Source organism: Zootoca vivipara, chromosome 11, assembly GCF_965207765.1.
Source record: "Zootoca vivipara chromosome 11, rZooViv2.hap1.1, whole genome shotgun sequence".
NCBI lineage: Eukaryota > Metazoa > Chordata > Lepidosauria > Squamata > Lacertidae > Zootoca > Zootoca vivipara.
Genome location: NC_142594.1, coordinates 7,443,634 through 7,466,981, shown reverse-complemented (window position 1 = coordinate 7,466,981; position 23,348 = coordinate 7,443,634). Strand labels below are relative to the sequence as shown.

General features: G+C 40.6%; 1 protein-coding gene across 4 annotated transcripts in view; it reads left to right on the top strand.

The window, feature by feature from the left end:
* The window catches only part of BBS9 (Bardet-Biedl syndrome 9), a 223,776-nt gene that overhangs the window by 46,521 nt on the left and 153,907 nt on the right, over window positions 1-23,348 (top strand). For all 4 annotated transcript variants that reach the window (XM_035130062.3, XM_088653431.1, XM_088653433.1 and 1 more), the window contains exons 15-18: window positions 5,492-5,632; window positions 6,262-6,357; window positions 11,618-11,790; window positions 12,685-12,837. In XM_035130062.3, coding sequence (XP_034985953.1) covers window positions 5,492-5,632; window positions 6,262-6,357; window positions 11,618-11,790; window positions 12,685-12,837 — 563 coding nt within the window. The remainder of the gene's footprint in view (window positions 1-5,491; window positions 5,633-6,261; window positions 6,358-11,617; window positions 11,791-12,684; window positions 12,838-23,348) is intronic.

The following is a 23,348-nucleotide window of genomic DNA, read 5'->3' as shown; positions in this document are numbered from 1 at the left end:
TACATAAATGGGGTATGACCGCGCTTCTAAACCTGCTACAGATAACCCACATCAAGACATTCGATTATACGTTTCCAACACTTGAGCGCCAGGAAGAAGAATTTAGCCACTGAGAAGGTTATTTTCCCAGTGGGCTTGTTTAGCAAATATGCTGCCTGCCATTCTCTTAGTCGGGAACTAAACTGAGATAAATACGGGTCTATAAGATATTGCCTTAAATCATTATAAAAGGGACAACTCAGTAGAATGTGTTCTGTGGATTCTACCTCACCCAAGGCACAATGGCACAATGGCACATTCTCTGACCGTATGGGACTCCTCAAAATCTTCCCCTCAAAACCGCTGAATCAAGGACATTCAGTCTAGCTGCAGTAATTAGTCTGCGGTATTCCACGTAGCGGATATCCGCCAGGTAACGGGCTGGTGCAGACCGACACACCTGCTCCCCTAAAAACATCCCAGATTTCACGCGGGCTATGTCCTCCTGACTGGCAATATCCCCCAATCTCTGAGCGATCATCGCTTTAGCGCGGCTGTATGTCATGGAAAGAGACCAACTAAGTTTGTCATAGGTATGAGCTTTCGTGTGCATGCACGCTTCTTCAGATACATCTGAAGGAATTTTTTTAATTTTTTGTTTCGACTATGTCAGACCAACACGGCTACCTACCTGTAACATTATTCTGTGTAACACCATTAATTTGTCATAGTGTGTTTGTAGAAGCAACTGTTATTAGCTTCCACCTACAACTGAAGTATCAATTTTCTTCAAACCTAAGCTGGAAAAGTTAATTACACTTTTAGCACTTTCGATGAAAGTGGAGCTATCCAGAAATAAGTTTATCAATATTGTTGTTCACTCCTGCACAGAACCAGAGGGTTAAACGCTTGTGAAGTCTGGTTATTCCCTTACGCTGCACTGCATTTTGGCTGAGCAATAGCACTTAAGATGTTTGGGAAGTGAAGCATTCCTCAGACAACAATGAAGCCACTGTATTAAAATTATCTGCTTATTTCACAATGTTTGTTTCAGCTGTACTCTGGGAGATGGTGCTCTAACACATGTTGTTACCCATAAAAGGAAGTTTTGCTAATCACGTTCTATGACTGATATGAAAATTATCTGTTAGTTTAAGAGAAAATCACTCTGTTAAGTGCAGAGCTAAGGCACAAACTTAAAACTCAAGGAAGTTAAACCTTCTTTATAATGATATATTTTTGCCATTTTAAGTAAAGCTGCATGGTGATATGAGATAATAAATTATGGTTGAGGCTTTTACAACACTTGTTTAACAACCCAAAATAGGTGCAATTCATAATTAAAAAATAATGCAAGTGGACATCCACTCCCACAGAGGGGCTTTTCCGGTCTTCTTTTCCTTCCCTCTGCAGTTCCCCGTGCACCTCAAAAATCTGTTCCAGAGAATTGGTGGGCCCTTTGGAGCAGATCTAGGGGGCATGAGGGGAGGGCTGAAGAAACGAGGGGAGAAATGTTGCACAAGTAGATGTTTGTGTTATTGGCTATTAACATTAAGATTGCTACAATCAACATTTTGAGAATCTGAAACTGAAAATAAGCTGTCTACTTCAGTAATCAACATTGTGTCTTAAAAATGACATCAGATAATGAATATTTTATGAAGCTGATCATGGAGAGCGCCTATTATTTCTGTTGCCACACATCTCAGAAATAAGGACCAGTTTGTAAAATGTCTATCTCTGACCTTTAGCCACCAGACAAAATAGAGATGATAGAGCAGAGGTCGGCAACCTAAGGCCCGTGGGCCGAAAGCGGCCCATGAGAGTTGTTTAACCGGCCCATGAGCTGCCCCTGAATTGAGCCGCCCGCTCGGCAAGTCCCCGCATGCTGCGCTAAACCAGCGCAGCGGGGGACTCTCTTCCGTGGCTCTGGAAATCGCTTCTGCGCATGTCCAGATGCCGAAAATTGCTTCTGCGCAGAAGCGATTTCCGACACCGCGGACATGCGCAGACGCGGTTTTCGGTGTTGCCTTGCCGACCCCTGTAGTAGAGTATAGGCAGGCCCCCATTTACATGCTTTCAGTATGTGTGCATTGTTCTGAACCTGGCAGTGAAATGTTGCTAAAAGGGTGGAGTGGGGGCAGGGGGAGCGTAACAAATGGTACAGTGGTGCCTCGCTAGACGAATTTAATTCGTTCTGTGAGTCAATTCGTTTTGCGAAAAATTCGTCTTGAGAATCCCATAGGAATGCATTGATATATATATTTTTGCCCATAGGAAGGCATTAATTGAATTTCAATGCTTTCCTATGGGAAACCGCGATTCGCTAGACAATTTTTTCGCAAAACGAATTCGTCTTGTGAGGCAACCTCGTCTAGCGAAAACCCATTCGTCTAGCGAAAAATTTGTCTAGCAGGGCATTCGTCTAGCGAGGCACCACTGTATTTGCAGGCTTTTCCAGTGGGTTTCAATTTTACGCAATTTCACTGGCTCACACAGTGCCTTGGAACGTAACCCCCACGTACGCGGGGGGCTGCCTGTAGCAAAAATGATTTGATCCCTATACTGCATTAGGTACCATCCTTCATTTAGGGCCCTGTTTAGGGAAGTTTTTAATGTTTGATGCTGTATTGTTTTTAATATTTGGTTGGGAAAGCCAGCCAGATGGGCGGGGTATAAATAATAAATTATTATTATTATTATTATTATTATTATTATTATTATTATTATCATTTGCCAATCTCTGGTTAGACACCTAGAATACCTAATTGTTCACAAGCTATAATTGTTCACAAGCTGTGACCTTTCTGGGCCACAGGCATGCCATTGGTAGTACAGACAGAATCATGAATACACCAAGATAAATTAAGATATCTCACCAACATGCCATAAAACATTTTTTTCCACTTCAGGTAGCCCTTTAACTAATGCTGCTGTATATTTCAGTGGGACCTGCACTGTTGTGTTTGATTCTTAACTTCTCTTCCTCCTGGCATGGGTTCTCCATTAGTCCTCTTCATTGCTCTTTGCTTTCCTTCATCATATTCTCAGCTTTCTGTCCAACATCTTATGTTCCATGTCTTAGAGGTGGTGGAGGAGCAACGTAGCCTACATCTTACTTAAGGAAGCTAGGCTTCTCTTTCATTCTAAGTTATTAGATTTTTGTTGAATTTCTGTTATTAGTTGTATTTTGTTCTTTTCTTTCTCTTTTGCTTTCACTGACGTTATGGTAGATCTCAACCCAGAGGGTAAGTGAATGATAGGCTGAATCAAAATCAAAGTTAGTGATTGTTGTTTTTTTTAAAGTCAAAACATATAAATGTGAGCTGCTGGTTGGTTGGCCCTTACTCTGTTCCACTGCAGATGCCAATTAGCTTAGCAACACTAAGATGACACTAAGAAATCTCTATGTGGGACAAGAAGCTACAGTTAGAACTGGATATGGAACAACTGATTGGTTCAAAATTGGGAAAGGAGTACGACAAGGTTGTATATTGTCTCCCTGCTTATTTAACTTATATGCAGAATTCATCATGCGAAAGGCTGGACTAGATGAATCCCAAGCCGGAATTAAGATTGCCGGAAGAAATATCAACAACCTCAGATATGCAGATGACACAACCTTGATGGCAGAAAGTGAGGAGGAATTAAAGAACCTTTTAATGAGGGTGAAAGAGGAGAGCGCAAAATATGGTCTGAAGCTCAACATCAAAAAAACCAAGATCATGGCCACTGGTCCCATCACCTCCTGGCAAATAGAAGGGGAAGAAATGGAGGCAGTGAGAGATTTTACTTTCTTGGGCTCCTTGATCACTGCAGATGGTGACAGCAGTCACGAAATTAAAAGACGCCTGCTTCTTGGGAGAAAAGCAATGACAAACCTAGACAGCATCTTAAAAAGCAGAGACATCACCTTGCCGACAAAGGTCCGTATAGTTAAAGCTATGGTTTTCCCAGTAGTGATGTATGGAAGTGAGAGCTGGACCATAAAGAAGGCTGATCGCCGAAGAATTGATGCTTTTGAATTATGGTGCTGGAGGAGACTCTTGAGACTCCCATGGACTGCAAGAAGATCAAACCTATCCATTCTGAAGGAAATCAGCCCTGAGTGCTCCCTGGAAGGACAGATCGTGAAGCTGAGGCTCCAATACTTTGGCCACCTCATGAGAAGAGAAGAATCCTTGGAAAAGACCCTGATGTTGGGAAAGATTGAGGGCACTAGGAGAAGGGGACGGCAGAGGACGAGATGGTTGGACAGTGTTCTTGAAGCTATGAACATGAGTTTGACCAAACTGCGGGAGGCAGTGCAAGACAGGAGTGCCTGGCGTGCTATGGTCCATGGGGTCACGAAGAGTCGGACACGACTAAACGACTAAACAACAACAACAAAGATGACTGTCACCAAATACCATTGTTGTAACTTTAAAAAGGGAAAACTGCTTGTTTCTTGTATATTCAAATTTCAATTGATTTTTCTGATTTTTTTCTCTTCATTTCATGACATTTGACCCCACTGTTTAATATATGCCTGTGAACTGCTACTGAAATAAGGTGCTACTGGAATCCTTATTGTGTTTGCTGGCATAAGTAACCCAAATGTTAACTCTACTTTGATGTTAATTTCTTTTAGGAATAGTGTAGCCATTTAAGTATTCATAAGCGAATATAATAAAATCCAGGTTAGCCTGTAATTGTCAATTAGAAGTGTGATAACTTGTGGACTTTCATTGCTTTGGGTCAGTGAAAATGTAGCATTGGATCAAGGGATGCAATAATGTCAAAATGCATCACTTTACTTTCAATTATATATGGTAATTGAATGGTTGCCACTCGCAGGAAAGAATATGAGCCCACCGCCTTGGTGACCCATGGTCTATGGAAAAAAAAAGATTTTATTCCTCTCTGAATGGTCTTGACCATTGCAGTCCATTTACTGTATCCCATTGAAGTCAATGGGAGCCACTAAGCCTGCTCTTATTTGCTTAGTCTTTCATGCTAAAATGGAACCCAGGAACTGACTTGCTTGCTTGTACGTGTGTGCGTGCTTGTATTTTTACATAGTTCTGGTACAGTTATCCAGCTAATGAAATTCCGATTAGAATGATTAATTGGTTATTGATCATTACATATTTTACATTTTATTGATATTTTACAATCTGCATAAATGATTTTGTTTGTTTTTATACCTGATTGACTGCTGATGAAAGTTAATAAACCAAAATAATAATTATTTGAGAAAAATTACTGAACTCCTGTGCAAAGATATTCAGATGCTCAGCATAATGCCAGGAAATTGCTGTGTATTTTGAGGTCAGAAGATTAACATTTAAGAAAATATCTGTGCAATCTTGCTTCCTTTTTAAAGATAGAAGTTGTTTTAATATTTGGGATTTTTACTGCAGTTATTTTCTTGTTGCAGATTTTCATTTATATGATATGTATGATCCTGCAGATCTTTTATTTTCTGTAGTTACCCTAAACAAAGCCTTATACCTAATATGATCTGTTTCAGGTGCACCAAGAGTTTCCCAGTGCAAATTTCGATTACCATTGCGGTTAGTTTGCGCTCCAGCTCATCCTTCAAAGACAGCAAACCAGAAGTTAACTATTGATACCAACAAGCCTCCAGTCAGCCTTGTTACCCTTTTCCCAGGTAGAACGTCAGTTAAGGATACACGACTGACATGATTGGTTTACCTAAAATGCTTGAGTAATGAGCCATTTGTTATCTAAAAGCTTGAATGAAAGAAACATTTTGACTGTATCTGGATTGGTTTCTCAATGTAGTTTGTACATTTAGAATTTTGTCAAAACCCATTTAAGTTTTGTTAGCTTTATTATTAAGTTGTTTTACCACATGGAAAGTTTTTATGTGAAATTCTTATCACACAGTACTGAAATACATTGATATGTTTTGCTTCTAATATATGCACCATTTAAATAACTACTGGTATAGGTTGGTCAATTTGGTTTGCTGTGGATATGATGTTACCCACACTTGGGAATCCAATCCATTGTATAGAGTTTATGGTCTTGGTTAGATGCAATTTATATATGAGCAGATAGTTGTAAAACCAGCATGAATGCTTATATCTGATAGATAATGGGACTTTGTGGTGCAGTGGCATAATGTATAAGAAACAATGCATTGGCACATTCTCACCCAAAATTATTTGCAATATGAAGTCTACTGTAAACTTGAAATCTAAGTAGATTTATGGGTGCAGTGTTAATGGTATGGAAAACTGTGTAAATTATACATTTAATTTAATTTAATTTCAGACTTTGCTGATCAGGCTGATGAAGACCAGCTAAATGCTTTAGGGTTTCAATTATTAGGTGGCTCCCGAGTCACATTACTTGCTTCAAAAACATCGCGTAAGTACCTTGTTGAACTGAAGTTATGGATGAGATCTTCACATGATAGAGTTTGTGCAATACTTTTGTCCACAGTGTGACGGGTGGGTGTCAAACCACATGGAGTAAGTGAAGTTAACTCTTTATTAGAAGATACAAGGTCTGCTCACGAGTGCCAGGCCTAATGAGCACAGTAACTCTTGTCCCTATGAGGCAGTTGTGGAGACTAAAGCTCCCCACATTCCCACAGTTGCATAGGTCTCCCCCTCCCCCTGGGTCTTCCCCAAGCAATTGGACTCCACTGCCATGCTTGTCTTTGCTCCTCCCTCTTCATACCTCTTTTGGTTCTGGAGGACCAGGAGGAGGGGAGCTTGTCGCAGCATTAGGGAGAGACTTCTTCTTCACCAGCCAGACTCATCTCTGCCTCTTGGCCTCCCTCCTCTCTTGCTTCAACTTCTGATTCTGATTGTGGACTTCTTTCTGCCACAGAATGTCCCTGTTCACTAAATCCTGTTCTGCTTTTCAGTTACTGGCTTCCAAGGATGTTGGCAAGAAGCTTGGTTCAGCTTGCTCAGCACTTGTATCCTAGGCTTTTGTCCTTCATGGCTTAGTAAATCTAGTAGGGAAGCAATATCAGGCTGGGTCCAGGAGCTTGTAATTGTGTCATTGAGAAATTGGTTACAGCCATAGCTGCCAAGTTTTCCCTTTTCTCGCGAGGAAGCCTATTCAGCATAAGGGAAAATCCCTTTTAAAAAGGGATAACTTGGCAGCTATGGTTACAGCTTTTTTAAAAAAGAAGAAGCCATAATTCAACAATCCCGAAGAAGCATTATTATTAATCAATAGGATCTGGCCACTGTTTCATGACTGAATTCCAACTACCGGTATTTTGTTCCTCCTTCTCTTTCCCTTCTCTCATTCCTGCCTTTGTTGTTGTTGTTGTTGTTGTGGAATTCATATGCCACTTTTCCTCCATTTGGTGGGCCTCAAAGCAGTCGACAGGAAATAAAGCAAAACTCAAACAAAAAATACAAATTAACAAGTAATTAATCAAACTGCAGAACATCCGTAATAAAACAAGAACCGGAAACCCTACTTGATTGTCTGTTTCAAAATATGAAAAATATGCTTTTGACAGACAATACATTTACAACCCTTGTGGTGTACTGTTAACTAGTATGTGAAACTAGGGTTTGGCGTTTGTTTTAAATCTGTAGTCTATGTAAACCTGTTTAAAGTGTGCAGATTGAGTCCTCAGGAGCAGCTGGTGCAGTGGGATGGTGCCATGTTGCTGCCGTCCTGACAGCAGCATCTTTGCTACTTACTGGGATGGTGTCAGGACTGTGTGGGTGCACCAGTGGAACCAATCCAGTAGTCCTGAGCCTCGGGGCCTTTCAGCTCGTTGTTTAGATTCTAGAATGCTGTGAAGAATTATCTAAGTTTGGTGGCATGAGCTTTCCTCTATTCGCACGGATGTCAAGAATTCTCAAGCTGTAAAAGACCATAATATCTTTCACCATAAATCCTGTGATGGGAAACATCTGGACAAGTAGTTATTCAGTGACTCTCATGGTATCAATTAGTTTACTTTTTGCAGGCTTCATTTTTGTTTGTGTTTGGTTGTGTGAACATTCTTGGAGTGTTGCATGATAATTTTTAATATTTGTTTGACAATAAAAAAAATTTAAACAGTTGAAGTAACTGGAACATTCCATCATAACAAAGATCTGAGAAGACTTGTAATTTTTTTTTGTAAATAGTTTTACGTATAAGCTAAAATTAGAATTTGTTATTTGGAATCTTGTTTTACAGAATTGGTAGCTTAAATGATATACATGTGCAAACAAGGTCTCAGCTGATGGGAATAAGTGTTCATTTATTAATGAAAGGAAAAGAAGCTTTAAGTATCCCACCAGAGGCATTGGCTAGCTGAAGTGTATTGTAACCTTTTAGCTTGAACAGGGAGCTTTATCTTCCCATCTTTTCTCCCACTAATAATTTTCTTTTCCATTTGGGTTTGTTTATTTATAGACCTGGCTTGATGCTTGCAATCTCAGTATAAGCTTTCCCACAGTACAGATGCTTGAAGCATAGCCTAGCGTTTGATGCAATACTGTCTAGAAATTGCTGCACCATAAAACCTTTACTCTTACCCGTGTACCCATGCTGCTACTTCATTCTTTTACCAGCTGGGATTCTGTAAGGATTTCAGTTGGGAGAATAATTTACATTTGACACTAAGTTCATAGACTTGTAGAACTGGAAGGTACCTTGAGGTTGATCCAGTCCAACTCCCAAACCAGAAAGCAGCTCTCATGCTGAACGTAAATTTCCACCAGCAGTTGGATAAAACTCTCAGTTATAAATTACAACTGTCTCAGAAATAATTATATCCCATGCCCATTAGGGCTTTTATGTGGCTTTTGGGTGAGAGATTGATTCCTACGTTCACAAGTTGCTTAACCGTGTCAGAGACCCCAGGAGGGGACAACTTTTTGGTCTCTTGACACAGAAATAACTGTTTACTAAAATTCTTGAAAAATATGCCCCTTCATCCAACTTTCAATAAGTATTTCATTGCTGAATAGTGATTTATGGGTGCTTGTGGTATTCATAATATCCCATAGGTTCTTTAAAACAATTAGCTGTTTAGCAGTATTGAACATGGTCTGGGCTTACCCAAACATGACTTAGAATGCTTGTCAACAGCTCGTGTGCCATCTGTCCTTCTGTATAAAATTTAATATTTAATATTTTGAGGGGAAAGCTGCTTTCCTCAAACATACCTGTATTCATAATCTTAGAATGTAGGCATGTAAGTAACAGTTACTATTTTGCTGTTTTCAGCAGAATTGTGAAAATAAAGAACTCCATTTCATTAATATGCTGTAGATTTTTTCAGAGTTTTCTTTCTCTTTGTAATAGATCAAATAAGCCATTAGTTTTATCCTACCTTTCCACTTCAGTTGAGTTGTCTGCTATATTTTCCTGCTGGTCAATACAATTTTAAAACCACTGATGACCTCTTTTTGGGGGGGGGGGCTAAATTTGACTCAGGGACCAATTTTTGATGAGGGAGGTTTTGTTCAAAATGTCTGGTCATTATTCCTAGATATATTTCTAGCATAATGAAAATAAGATTGTATGTTATCATTAACAAATGGTTTTAGGCTTTTAAAAGGACATGCTTTTATATGAAACCTGCCTATTTTCCTTGTACACTGTAAATATAATTTGTCATTGTCCCATCTATGAAATGCATTTTCTGGGAACTGTGCCAGTAGAAATGTTATACAATCTTGGATTACTAATCTTATGAACTGCTTAATAAGTAAAGTTATAAGCCTCATATTTTTTAAAAATAAAAACTTGGCCAAACTTCTAAAACTTTTAAGTTTTTTAAAAATATCCCCTCCTCATTTCCACCCTTCCTCTTATTTTTCCTCACAACTGTCTCTTACATACATTGAAAAGTTTACTATAAACATAGCATTTTCAGAATTGGCTTGAAACTTCTATTGCTGTATACTTGGCCATTTCATTAGCCCATTTTCATTAAGGGATGATATGCATGAAGCCTCCATCAACCACAAAACATTTAATTTTCATGATATAAGATGCAGAATCCCACTCCTTGGTAGCTATGATGTTTTGCTCTTTAAGATGGATATGCACTTCAGAGACTTTTCTCTATTAAGATCCTTTATAGTCCAATGAGATTTGAATTTTACCTGGTCATAGAAAATTGCAGGGCATATTATTTTGATAGCTGAGATATGGAAAGACCTAATAAACGTTAGGTTTTAAAATCCTACCCAGAATTCTTCTTTGAGATCATCTGATGATTCTGAATGTGAGAATGCTCAATTCATTTCAGGTATATCACACTTGTTTCAGAGGTGTGGGTCCTTTTAGCTAAATGGAAAGAGAGAGCTGCCATTTTCCAATATGGTAGCATTTTTCGAAGCTGAATTTTTAAAGGGATTTTTCCATATTGTATTGCAGATATCAACTGAGCATGAGCATACCCTGGATTGTTCAGTTTTTAATTTCAAATGTCCTGGATGTAAAATTTTGATACTTGTTCTGAACTGTTGATGTGTTAGGGTCAATGCAAACAGGTCTCCTATCTTTTAACCATGATTGAGATTGGGAGAAACCCTTGGACGCACATGCCCCTTCCTCCTGCCTCTTCAAATTTATTGAACCATGATCCATTGGTTAGCATTAACATTAACCATTTTAAGCTGGAAATCAGAGCTTGAAATCCATGTGAACTAACAACTTCCAAATAAGTGTTTTTGTTAGAATAAATAAATGAATTAATTAAATTTCTATACCACCCTACATCCGAAGATCAGTACAAAAATGCAGTTTACAGTACAAAAATACAACAATGCACACCATAATAACAAACAAAAACAATACACCCCTAGTTTAAAAGGCCCCCTTTTTAATTAGCCAAAAGACTGGAAGGAGAGGAATGTTTTTGCCTGGTGCCTAAATCACAGAGAATCTTGTGGCACCTTAAAATTAGGAATTCTTATTGTAATAGGCTTTTGTAGGCTAGTGTTCACTTCATCACATGCATTAAGTATTGCCCTCTGTTGACAGATGTGTGTGTATGTGTGAAGTCACCCCTGAACAAAAATGATGGAATGGATTTGATGGGGAAGTACCCCTGGTTCGTGAAAAAACCAATGCTTGTTTACCTGATTCCTGAAAGCACTAAATATTAAAAGTGGTTTCATTCTCTAGTTTGCTACTGGAGAATGTCCTCAGAATTTGGAGCAAGGAAGGAAGGCAAAATTGCAGCAGGCATCTCAATGTAATTAACAATAGTGAATTCCTTAAAGCATGTTTGTAATTGTGATAATTGTGATACAGAATTCCCACCATATTGCTGAAAAAGTGTTTATTAAAATCAATGCTATTGGTGGAAGAGATGGGGAAAGGGGAACTATTAAACATGCTAAATTATGAACACAGAATTCTCACAGGTGGAATCAAGAGATACTATATTCATTAAACTAATAATAATAATAGTAATAATAATAGTAGTAACAACGTAAGTAGAACTGCTTTCAAGTATGGCTGTATGTACATGTGCACATCACCTTTACGCTCTGCTCCTGTAGTCTTCAGTTTATATTGTTTTTTTATTATTGTTTGTCTTTTTCTGTCTTGTGTTTAACTAAATTCATTTAAAATAAAAAATGGCCATACTTAGTAACTGATAGTGAATCAGATACTAATTTTTATTTTGCTTTTCATTTTCAAGAGCGTTACAGAATTCAAAGTGAGCAGTTAGAAGACCTTTGGCTAATTGTGAAAGAACTCACTGTTCGTCTTGAAGAACATTTTAGGAAACAAAACTGCAAAGACTTTGCATGTACTTTTTCTGGCCCAATCCCCTTACAAGAATATTTTGAAATTATTGATCATCATTTTGAGGTATGCATATTAATATTTGTGATTTTGTAATGACATTTGGCTGGTGACTTTTTCAGTTGTTACTTTGAGCTGTTGTAATTGTTTAAATTTGAAGAAGTGCTTTTTACACAGGCTGCATTTTGATAAATCAGTGCTTTTATGTAAGGGCTGCAGTCATGGTATGTAGGCTTATGGTGGCCCATCATCAATCCCTTAATGGCTTCATACATGTTTCTCTAAAGAGTAATGGAGATTATATCACTGCTGATGTTAAAGTCAGCATCTCATTTCTAATAATCTTTGCCAAACCAATAGTATATTAACATATTCTTCAAAACTCTTAGAAACACTTTGCACAGTCATTATAGACAGGAATATGAGTTGTTTTGATATTGGATTGACATTTGATATATATAGTTAAGATACGTATTTTTAAAAATTGCCCTCCCCTAAAAATAAAAACCTATTCTTAAAGACAGTGTTTTAAACATTTTAAAATACTGTGTCTGATTTCTGCTGCAGCTAGTAAAATATCATTGAGCATATGTGCTGCAGATCCAGTGTACTGAAATAAGTCATAACCTGCTGATGACGAGATAATTTCACCTCTGTCATGAAAACTCATGGTAAGATTATCATGCATTACTGTAGATTGCCTTCACTGTCAACAATTATTTCAGTTTTGGTAATACCTGGCATTATTCTAGCCTGTTAGTTGATCTGATGATGAGTGTGAAATTACCGGTCTTCAGACTGACTATGTTGCCATAGAAAAGCACTCTGCGAATCGCCACAGCAAAACTTCCAGAAATGCGGTTGTTCTCCACCTGTTTGTTATAAATGTGTCATGTGGAAATATTATTGCATTTTGGAATACTTTTTAACTTTTTCCTTCAAAAACCTGCTTAATTGTAGCTGCGCTTGAATGCTACTAAATATGAGCAACTATTATCTGAACGAGCCATACAGTTTAGAGCTATTGAACGGCGACTGCTGACGCGGTTTAAAGATAAAACCCAAGCTCCTCTACAACATCTGGACACCTTGTTAGAGGGAACTTACAGACAGGTCAGTATAGTTGGGTTATGAGCCTGACTCTTTAATGTCTCCCCCCACGCTAAACATATAGTTTTAAAATACATAAGCGGTACCTTCCTGGTTACATTTACCAGCTGAGAGACCATGGAACAGTAATTTGTTTAAGCTAATATTCCCTGCAACTTTCCAGATGATCTGTAGTGGTTTTTTTATTTGATCTTCAGATACTGAATTGCTACTCAGAGGCTCTCGCAAACTTTGACAGTGCATCATTCTTTCCAAGCTGAAATAGTTATGTGAAAATATTTTATAGTTCAGAGCTCATGTAAACATTTATGGTATACTGTAAACTGATGGAATGGTTTAACTGATGTAACATCCACAACAAAATAATCTCGAGACGAACAGTCTCCTTTTGCAAATGTATTTACATCCTGGGTCTTTCAAAGGCAATAGCTGAAGTAATTGAAAGCAAATCAACTGATATACTGTTGCAAGATGGAATACAGTTTGAGTTTCTGCCTCACTAAAGAACATGAGTGTTGCCATATCAGACTATAGGTTAATCTCATTTCCTGTGGGGGAAAACTAGGAACTTTTGGAAAATCCAGAAGCAGGGCATGAAAGCATTAGACCTTTTCTGTTGTTACTCCCCAGAAACTGTTACTCATTGGCATTCTGCCTCTGAACCTGGAAGTGCATACTGTATAACAAATCATGGCCAATAAGTATTGATAGATTCCATCTCTATGAACTTTCTCTATGAACCATCTCTGTTGCACCTTTAAAGCCAACTAAACTGGTAGCTATCACCATTTGTGTGGTAGCAAACTCAGGTTTAAAAAAAGTTATTTATTTATTAGAAGGTTTATAAGCTGTTTAATCAGGAGCTTTCTAAGCAATGCACAAATAAAGCAGAGCTAAAATCTACAGAACAATTGAAAAAACCCCAACAACTTACAAACAGCCATCACAATTAAAACACAAAATCAGCCAAACTTTTAAAACAAATATAAATAACTAAGTTACATGAATGTGTAGGCTTGCTGAAACAAGTTTTCGGTGGGATCTAAAACAATATAGTCTGGGTGCCTGCCTAATGTTAATAGGTAGGGAATTCCAAAACACTCGTGCTACTAATGTAGAATGAACATTATGTGGCACTTGTAAAGGTTTCAAGTTCCAAATACTGAGATGGCTGAATAGGCATGTATGTATGGGGCAAGGCAATTTGTTAAGTAAACTGGTTCTAAGCCAGGGGTCAGCAGCCTTTAACAGGCTTGGGCCGGTCCACCGTCCCTCTGACCATGTGGTAGGCTGGACTATATTTTGAAAAAAATATGAACGAATTCCTATGCCCCACAAATAACCCAGAGATGCATTTTAAATAAAAGGACACATTCTACTCATGTAAAAACACGCTGATTCCCGGACCGTCCACGGGCCAGATTGAGAAGCCGATTGGGCCGCACCTGGCCCATGGGCCTTAGGTTGCCTACCCCTGCTCTAAGCCATTAAGAGCTTTATATATCAATAGCAAGCACCTTATCCACATTGTCAGGCTGCATAAATTTAAAGTGATCCCACAGCACATTGCAGTGTTGCATGAAGAAGTATGTTTATCTGTCCTGAATCTCACTGGAAGCTCCCACATTCTAGTACTGTGAGGAAATCTTTGTATCTCCTTACTCCACACCATACATAATTTTATAGACCTCTACAATCTCATTCTCTTTCCATTTTTCTAAAATAAAATCCCCCCAAATAGTATTTCCTTGTATTAGAGTCCCTCCAGTCCCCTGATAACGTTAATCGCTCCTTCCATTCAGCTTGCAACACAGAACTGCAGGGAGCTTCCTAGGGAGGAATAGGGTCAACTCTGTTCTTCCATGCGTAGCTCGCTTTAATTCCATGTTTTGGTATATGAATGGAGCTCCCTTTGTCACAGCACAGGAACATTTTGAGCTGTTCATGGAATAAGAGAGTGATCTCTTCCTTCATGTACAGCTCAGCAGTGGGACTCAGTCCAATTCGCTACTTGCTGCTGACCTGTAATCTCCAATCAGCTGAGCTGGGGGCAGGGTCAGAAGATTGTGCACTGTTACAATGTGATTTTGCAGTTTGAGAAAATAATTATCAGTAAGCTAAATCAGGACTTACTTGATTCTGTATTTGGATTTCTATGTGAATAGGGAAGTAAGAAAGTTCAGGTGATTTCTCCAGATGTCCAACTCTGTAAAAATGTTAGGTTTTGTTGAGTTTTCTTTTAATGTTAAGAACATTTCTTTTTATGAAGAGTAAAATTGGCATTCAATGAATAAGATGTATCTACTGGTGTGTGTGTTTTTTTAATGAAATGCAAAGTTTCATGTTGCCTAGGTTCTTAATATTGGAAATGTTCAAGCCAACCCCATACAGCCTTGAGCACAATGTTGTTTTTAAAAATTTTTCATTACTTTTAGGGAGTCATAATCAAATTGCAACTTCTTTCTTCCAGTCTTAAGTGCTTCAGGTATTTATAAATCCATATATCTTCAGTTATCAAATTTGCTTAATTAACTGGAGCAATGGCTTTTCTCAAATAATAATTCACTTGGAAGTTCTAGCTTGGAGAAATGACTTCACTTGGTTCCATTTCAGAAATATATTCAAGCAATAGCATTTGCATCCGTAAGATCATCCTGTTTCCATTTATAGGAAGCCAAGGATGTAGCTGAGCTGTATCATATTTATCAGCTTTAGAGGCTTGTCCTAGAAAGGAAATTGGAACAGTGTGCCAACTTGATTGGTTTACTTTCACAAAAGGGCCTTGTATTGGCAATGCAGCTGTCTTGAAAAACAACAGCATTGGGATTGTAAAGCACTTAATGTAGCCTGTGTTCCTTTAGACCAGGCATCCCCAAACTTCGGCCTTCCCATCTTCCCCGACCACTGGTCCTGTTAGCTAGGGATCATGGGAGTTGTACGCCAAAACATCTGGAGGGCCGCAGTTTGGGGATGCCTGCTTTAGACACTCCAAAACACTACGTTTGTAATGCTGTTCTTCCCTTTTAAAATCAGAGAACTGTGAAACATAATTTCCTTTGCATATTTTTGTCTATATACAGTGCTTTTTTCTGGGGGGATGCAGGGGTACCCATATTGTGAATCTTTGTACTTTTGTCCATTTTCTGTATTTATTTTTCCCGATTTGAACTATAAAATGGTGATTTTCTTGAATCAAAATGAGAGTACCCCTAAACATTTTTAATAGAAAAAAGCACTGCCTATATAAAAGGAATGAATACGTTTCTCAAAATAATTATCCTGTTTTTATATATGGCACAGACATATTATCATTTGTCATTTATCTGTATTTGTATTTTCTTACATTAATCTTCTGCACTTCCCCCCAAACCCATAGCAAAAGTATTTCTCATTTTTGAAAGAGAGGGAGAAAGTGTTGGTCTGTGAAGACCAGATACTGTAGAGGATGTTTTATTGAGCAACGAGATACCTACATAAAAAACAGGCAAAAACCTTGATTGAAAACCTTCTGTGAATGGTAAGGCTCCACTGAGATCTAGTGGAAGCTTCTGCTGGAATAAGGGTGTGGTGGGTTTTCACAAATTGCCTTCTTCTCCTTGTGCTTCCTCCAGAACAGTGTGGAAGATGGTCCTGGGGTCTGCAAGGAGGAAAAATGAGCAAAAATCACCTCCTCCCCCTCCAACCTGTAGAATAATCCTTTGGGTAGCATTCGACACACAGGAAGTAAAACCCCTTTAAAATGAAATAGATTAATAATCATTTAGGCTGCAATCCTATCCACATTTATCTGGGAGTATGTCCTATTGAAGGGACACAGGTGGCTCTGTGGGTTAAACCACAGCGCCTAGGGCTTGCTGATCAGAAGGTCGGCGGTTTGAATCCCTGTAACGGGGTGAGCTCCCGTTGCTCGGTCCCAGCTCCTGCCAACCTAGCAGTTCGAAAGCACGTCAAAGTGCAAGTAGATAAATAGGTACTGCTCCAAGTGGGAAGGTAAACGGCGTTTCCGTGCGCTGCTCTGGTTCACCAGAAGTGGCTTTGTCATGCTGGCCACATGACCCGGAAGCTGTATTCCGGCTCCCTCGGCCAATAGCACAAGATGAGCGCCGCAACCCCAGAGTCGGTCACGATTGGACCTAATGGTCAGGGTTCCCTTATGTCCTATTGAACTCAATAGACTGACTTTTGATTAGTTGTTTTATAGGATTGTGTTATTAGTAATTCCAATTGCTTCATTTTTAAAAAAATGTATCCTCCATCTTGACACCTCGTTCTCCTTCAAACACTATTGTTGCTTTGTTCTTTCATAAGAGGCATTGCTATTTCCCAATATATTGCATGGGACCCATAGAAACATGAGACTAGTTTCCTAACCCCAAGCCAGGGCAGGGGGTCATTTTAAACTTTTCACACAACCAGCAGTTACCTCCCTCCCTGTATGGCAAATTGCCTCTGACACAAATTCCTGGGCCTAGCATATGCTCAGAATACCTTGTTCTTTAATTTAATTTAAAGAACACCTTGTTCTTTAATTCTTAAGAGTACATCCACTCAGCTGAGCTACCTTTTTGCACCTGTTTTTTTGGGTGATGTAGTAAAAAGCAAAGTAGTTCCAGCAAGCCTGAAACCTCGAGAAAGTAATATTGGGTCTGTAGTTCTCTGCTTAATGACCAATATGTGTCTGTTCTAGAATAACATACTTGCAACTATTCTACGTCGTGTAAATACAGTTAAACTAATATTGACAATAAAGGTAAAGGTACCCCTGACCATTAGGTCCAATTGCGGACGACTCTGGGGTTGCGCTTTTATCTCGCTCTATAGGCCGAGGGAGCCAGCGTTTGTCCGCAGACAGCTTCCGGGTCATGTGGCCTGCATGAGTAACCAGAGCAGTGCGCTGAAATGCAACGGGAGCTCACCCTGTTGCGGGGATTCGAACCGCCAACCTTCTGATCAGCAAGCCCTAGGCTCCGTGATTTAGATCACAGCGCCACCTGCGTCCCTAATATTGACAATAAGTACATGTAATTAGAGGTTTTAATTTTTTTAAATTGAACTTTAAATTTAATATTGTACTCTGTGCAGGAAAAGGATCGTAATAGGACTGAATTTTCTTTGGGAGTAAAATAAGTGAACCTTCTTAAAAACTTGTTTGAAAAGCAGAGTACACATAACTTAACATAACTTAAAGTCACTTCTTTATCAAACTTTTTTTTTTGTTTCTCTAGTTTTATGTTCTTTAACATCAACACAGTCACATCTCAAGCTTCTAGCTGCTGCTATCTCTGAGGAATAACCTTTGCTATCATTTCCCAGTTTAAACCTTTCAAACAAAAAGTAGAGTTATGTGGGAGAATAAATGGTGACTTAACTACACAAACTTGGAAAAAAACAAATGAGAACAAAGTTTATTCTCCAGAGTTATTCCTATTGGCACCATTTTATGCGCCTTACCATTTACTTGCACATAACTAGTAATTTCTACATTTTGACAGCATGTCTCTATTATGTATCATTTAATTGGCCTATTATGGAATACAGCAGAGCTATTTTAGGGGGTTAGGGCTAATACAGTTGTGGTAAAGTAAATGGTAGTTGGCAAAATTGGGGAATAACAAATTCCCACCTTTTAATTTATAAATTTCTTAGTATAGTTTTGGACAAAATAATACCTATTGTTGGCTATTTTATGTGACACATTTTAAAGGAAAGAATTGCTATTTAAAGCATGAAATATTTGTGATGTTCTCATGTACCAAGTGCAGTAGTTTTGCTGTCGAAATAAATTTTAAAAATGTCCAGTACCACCTTAGAGACCAACTAAGTTTGTTCTGGGTATAGGCTTTCGTGTGCATGCACACTTCTTCAGATACCAGTGGTTTTGCTGCTAATTGAATGTACCGGCTTTCACACAGCTTTCTTGGACAGTGTTTTATTTGTACTTTAGTAATTACTCTTGCTAACACATTATTTTATTGTGACCAGTTCAGCTACTCTTACATAACATGTTTGCACCCTGAAGTGCAAATATTTGTTCATTAGACTAAAGATGTAAGGCAGGCATGTGGAACCTCCAGCCTGCATGCCTAATTGGGCCTGGCATTGCTCCCAGTTTGGCCCGTAAGGCTGTTTCCCCCGCAAAGCATGCCCACCCGCTCCACAACTAACCTTAAAGCACACTCTTAATTGTGCATTGACAAGGCTGCTTGTTGTCACAACCTGCTGGGATAGGCTGCGCTACTGAATTCCCTGTCAGCTGAATTCCCTGTAGCTAGCCAATCGTAGCAGAAAGTGGCGCTTGAAGTCACCGCCTATCAGCTGATAGGTGCTGATTTCAAGCTCGCTGGGATTGGCTGCTGTTCTGAGTTCTACCCTTGCAAAAAATTGAGCTCCAAGTCTGTGCCAATCAGCTGAAAGTAACTTCAAGTCCTTCTTGGCTGAGCTTGAATGATACCGTGTTTCCCCCTTTTTAAGACACCGTCTTATAACTTTCCCCCCCCCAAAAAAACACACAGTGTCTTATTTTCAGGGGATGTCTTTTTTTAAAAAAAATTTATTACTGTTTTTATTACAGTACTTGTATAATACAGTATTACAACTTGTGGCGGGCTGGACCGTGTGTGTGTGCGCGCACACACACACACATACACATACGCCCATGCCTTCCCTCCCTCCCCGCGTTCAGATGGAGCAGGCTGGGCTGGGGAGGGGGCACCCCGTTGACACTGGGTCTCAGCTTGCGCTGAGGGGCCGCAGCCACCCTGTCAGGAAGGGCCCCTATCCCGGGGTGTCCATGACCGTGCTGCTAATGTGCCACCGCCAAGCAGCACAGAGGAGTCCTCCTCCTCCTTCTCTTACTGCTCCTTCTCCCTCCTCGCAGGCTCTCTGCTCCGCGGCGCTGCTGGGCTCTCCAAGCGTTCTGCACTGCAGCAGCCGCCGGTTCTGGGCTGCGGAGAGAGCAGGCAGGGCGAGCACGCGCAACCTGCGGGAATTGATGCGCTCCCGTCTGCGGCGCGTGCAAATGGCCCGGTAGGTCGGGTCTCCACACAAGGCGCCTTCGCCGCCGTAGCTGCAGGCTTCCCGCCGGGGCCGCCTGCAAAGCGCCGCGCCGAGGCTCCCCAGGAGAAGGCGTGCAGGGGCTGAAGCCAGAGGCAGCGGGGGGCATATTCCGGCCCCGGTGATGTCAGGCCTCCCCATGGGACTGGGAACGGGAACGGGACTGGGGGGGGGGGAAATCTCGCTCAGCTTCGTCACTCTCCCGGACAGCAGCAGCAGCGAGAGGAGTGCACGCTCGTCCCTGGCGTCACAGCCTCAAGCGCAGGCTGGGGAAGAGGAGGCGAAGGAGGCGCGCTCAGTGCGGTGGGGGCTGAGGCATGGTGGAGTGCCCCGAGCCTCTGGGAGCCGGCAGGAGGAGGAGGAGGCTTGCCGGGTCGTCACCCAGCAGCGCGTGCAGAGCACCCCGAGCCTCCGGCAGCCAGCAGTAACAACAACAATCCCAGAGGCTCGGGGCGCTCCACGCATGCTGCTGGGTGACGACCCGGCAACCCTCCTCCTCCACCTGCCGGCTCCCAGAGGCTCGGGGCACTCCACCATGCCTCAACCCCCACTGAGCGCGCCTCCTTCGCCTCCTCTTCCCCAGCCTGCGCTCGAGGCCACGGTGCATGCAGCCGCCTGCTGCCCAACCTTTTTGTTCTCCTAACCCCTCCGTCTTGCCTACCTCGAGCCTCACATTGTTCGCCTCTTCGCCCGCAACTCCCTCCCGAGACGCGGAAAGCTGCTTCGCGCAGCGGCATCCGCCGAAAAGCAGTGTGACTCTCGCGCCCCCTCTCCTTCCCCCCCTCAGGAGTCCAGCGCAAGGTCCGGCACTGAGCTCTGCCTGCGGGGGCCCCGGAGGATCCGCGCACACCCTTGCCTCCCCCTCGGTGGCCCTGTTCGGCGGCAGCCCACGCCGCTTGCCAGACATCCCTCTTCGCTGTGACTTCTTTCTCTGCTTCTCCTCCTCTTGCCATCGTGCTGGGTCCCACTGGCTGGCTGGGGCACTCAGCGGTCTCGCTCCGCGGAGTATGGCTTATTTTCGGGGTATGGCTTATATTTCCTAAACGCTTAAAATCCTGCTATGGCTTATATTATGACTACGTCTAAAAATAGGGGAAACACGGTACTTGGTAGTGCGACTTGCCATGCTAAGAAGCAAAAATGGGCACCTGACATCAAAGTGATGTCAGCACAGGTGATCAGCAGGTGGGGGGAACCCAGCATCTGGTCTGCTGGCTGGATCTAGTTTCCCATCTGTGATGTAAGGGATAGAGCAGGCACCCCCAAATTGTGGCCCTCCAGATGTTTCGGCCCACAACTCCCATGATCCCTAGCTAACAGGACCAGTGGTCGGGGAAGATGGGAATTGTAGTCCAAAACATCTGGAGGGCCGGAGTTTGGGGATGCCTGGGATAGAGGATGTGGTTATACGGAGCATAGGGAGATGTGTTCACAAGATTTATGAAGTAGCCAGTATTCCCAACTTTGATGGTTGTTGATAATATAACCAGATCATATAGTTTTGCAACATAATGAATCTGACAGCATTGGGCATCAGCCCAGTGCATCATGTATAGTTCCTTATCCAACAGGGAATCCACACATGGAAGCTTTTTCTGTGGATGTATTGTCTTTGCTGGATTGTGTCATCATTGTCCAAGAGCATAATAGTTCAATGGTCCAAAAAGCCAAGCATCAAAAAATTCAGGTAGTTATTCGACATAAGGATTTTTGAATTGTCATTCTATTTATTCTGCTTTACAAGCAGAATCTATAAACAAAATATGCCGAGATCTTTTTATATTCTTTTTAAAAGAAATGTTTGTTTAATTGCTTTCCTTGCAGACTCTTTGAGATATTTAAATTTATTCAGAAAAAAGAAAAAAAAGGAAAGGAAAAGGGTCTTTCCATGCTCTTTTGTCCAAGCCATTGAACTAAAGTATTTTAGCATATATTAATGAAAGTTTCAAAGCGCATTGTGCACGCTGGGGTTAATGCCAGCATATGGAGGATTTTTCCTTGTTGTTCCTAGAAGATTGTGAAATTAAGTCTGTCACATTTTTATTGACTCCTGATGGTTCTGTACCTATTCAAATGGATTTATTCCCCATGAGCATATATCAACTTTTGTTTTGACAATTGTATGGTTGGAATACCTATAGTCTGCCCTCCAAAAAGTTTGTTTTTTAACTTATGGGTTATTTATGGGTTCTTAATTATGAAATCAAAGCATATATTTGTTTGAAGTACTGATACTGCCATGTAACATACTGAAGAATAACAGTTAGAAATTCAGTGTTTTGTAAGCAGTTATTTAGGCTAACTTAGAATGTGTCTGTCTACATAGTTTAAGGCATCTAGTTTGAAATTCTCTAGTAGCTACTGAGAAAGGAGTAAGTGTCAAGATGCAAATAAATTGTATTGCATTTGGAGTGTTCAGTTTTCTGGCCTGTGTGTGTAGATGTGGCACAATTACTTCCAGCAGAGTGCAGTAGAAAACAGTAAATATTTCAAGACTTCACAATTACTTTTAACTACAAAAAACTCATTAAAATAATAAGACATTGGGATAGAAGGAATTTATGGTTTATGAGCTATAAAGACACATGCAGAATGCAGTGTCAGAACTGTGCAGTTCAAGTTAGTTTATTTTCTCTATTCTGGGATCTCATCGAAAGACACGTGAAGAATATAACCAAAATTATGCTCAGTTCTTCAAAGATTGCTCATCTTCACTAACATTCCTTTTTATTTATTAAGCTGACTGTTATTCCTTAATACAATGAGAGCTTGAGGCTCCATTCCTGTGTTCCCTGTCACAATGTTCAAGGGTCATAGGATAGACTCCCACCCTGGGTTCCTTTGACACTGATGTCCATAGGGTCAGAAGGGGATATGTTGTGAGAGGACTGGGAAGTGGCTTGGTTTCTGAAGAATGCAAAGCAATTGCAGTCATCTCACAGGCCATCAAACTGGAAAGATATTTAGATGCATTTGGGAGCCTAAATCAAATACAAAATAAATTCTAATACTTTTTAATAGCCCCAAAATTAAGGGAGAAACGCAACACACTGCTCTGTCTTGCTATGCCTGCTCATGCCTGGCAAGTTGTAGGATAAGGCAGTTAAACTACCTTCAAATTTCTCCACTCCCTTTAGGATTCCAGCCCAAGTGACCAGATTAAGTGATTCCTGTGGCCCGTGAAATTAGTTTTGTATGCACAAACTGGGGAAGGGTTAGCATCAAAACACACTGTTTTGTTTTATTTCCCCCATAAATTTTATTGAATCTTTTCATCATCATGTTGTTGTTGTTTAGTCATTTAGTCGTGTCCGACTCTTTGTGACCCCATGGACCAGAGCATGCCAGGCACTCCTGTCTTCCACTCCTCCCGCAGCTTGGTCAAACTCATGTTGGTAGCTTCGAGAACACTGTCCAACCATCTCCTCCTCTGTCATCCCCTTCTCCTTGTGTCCTCCATC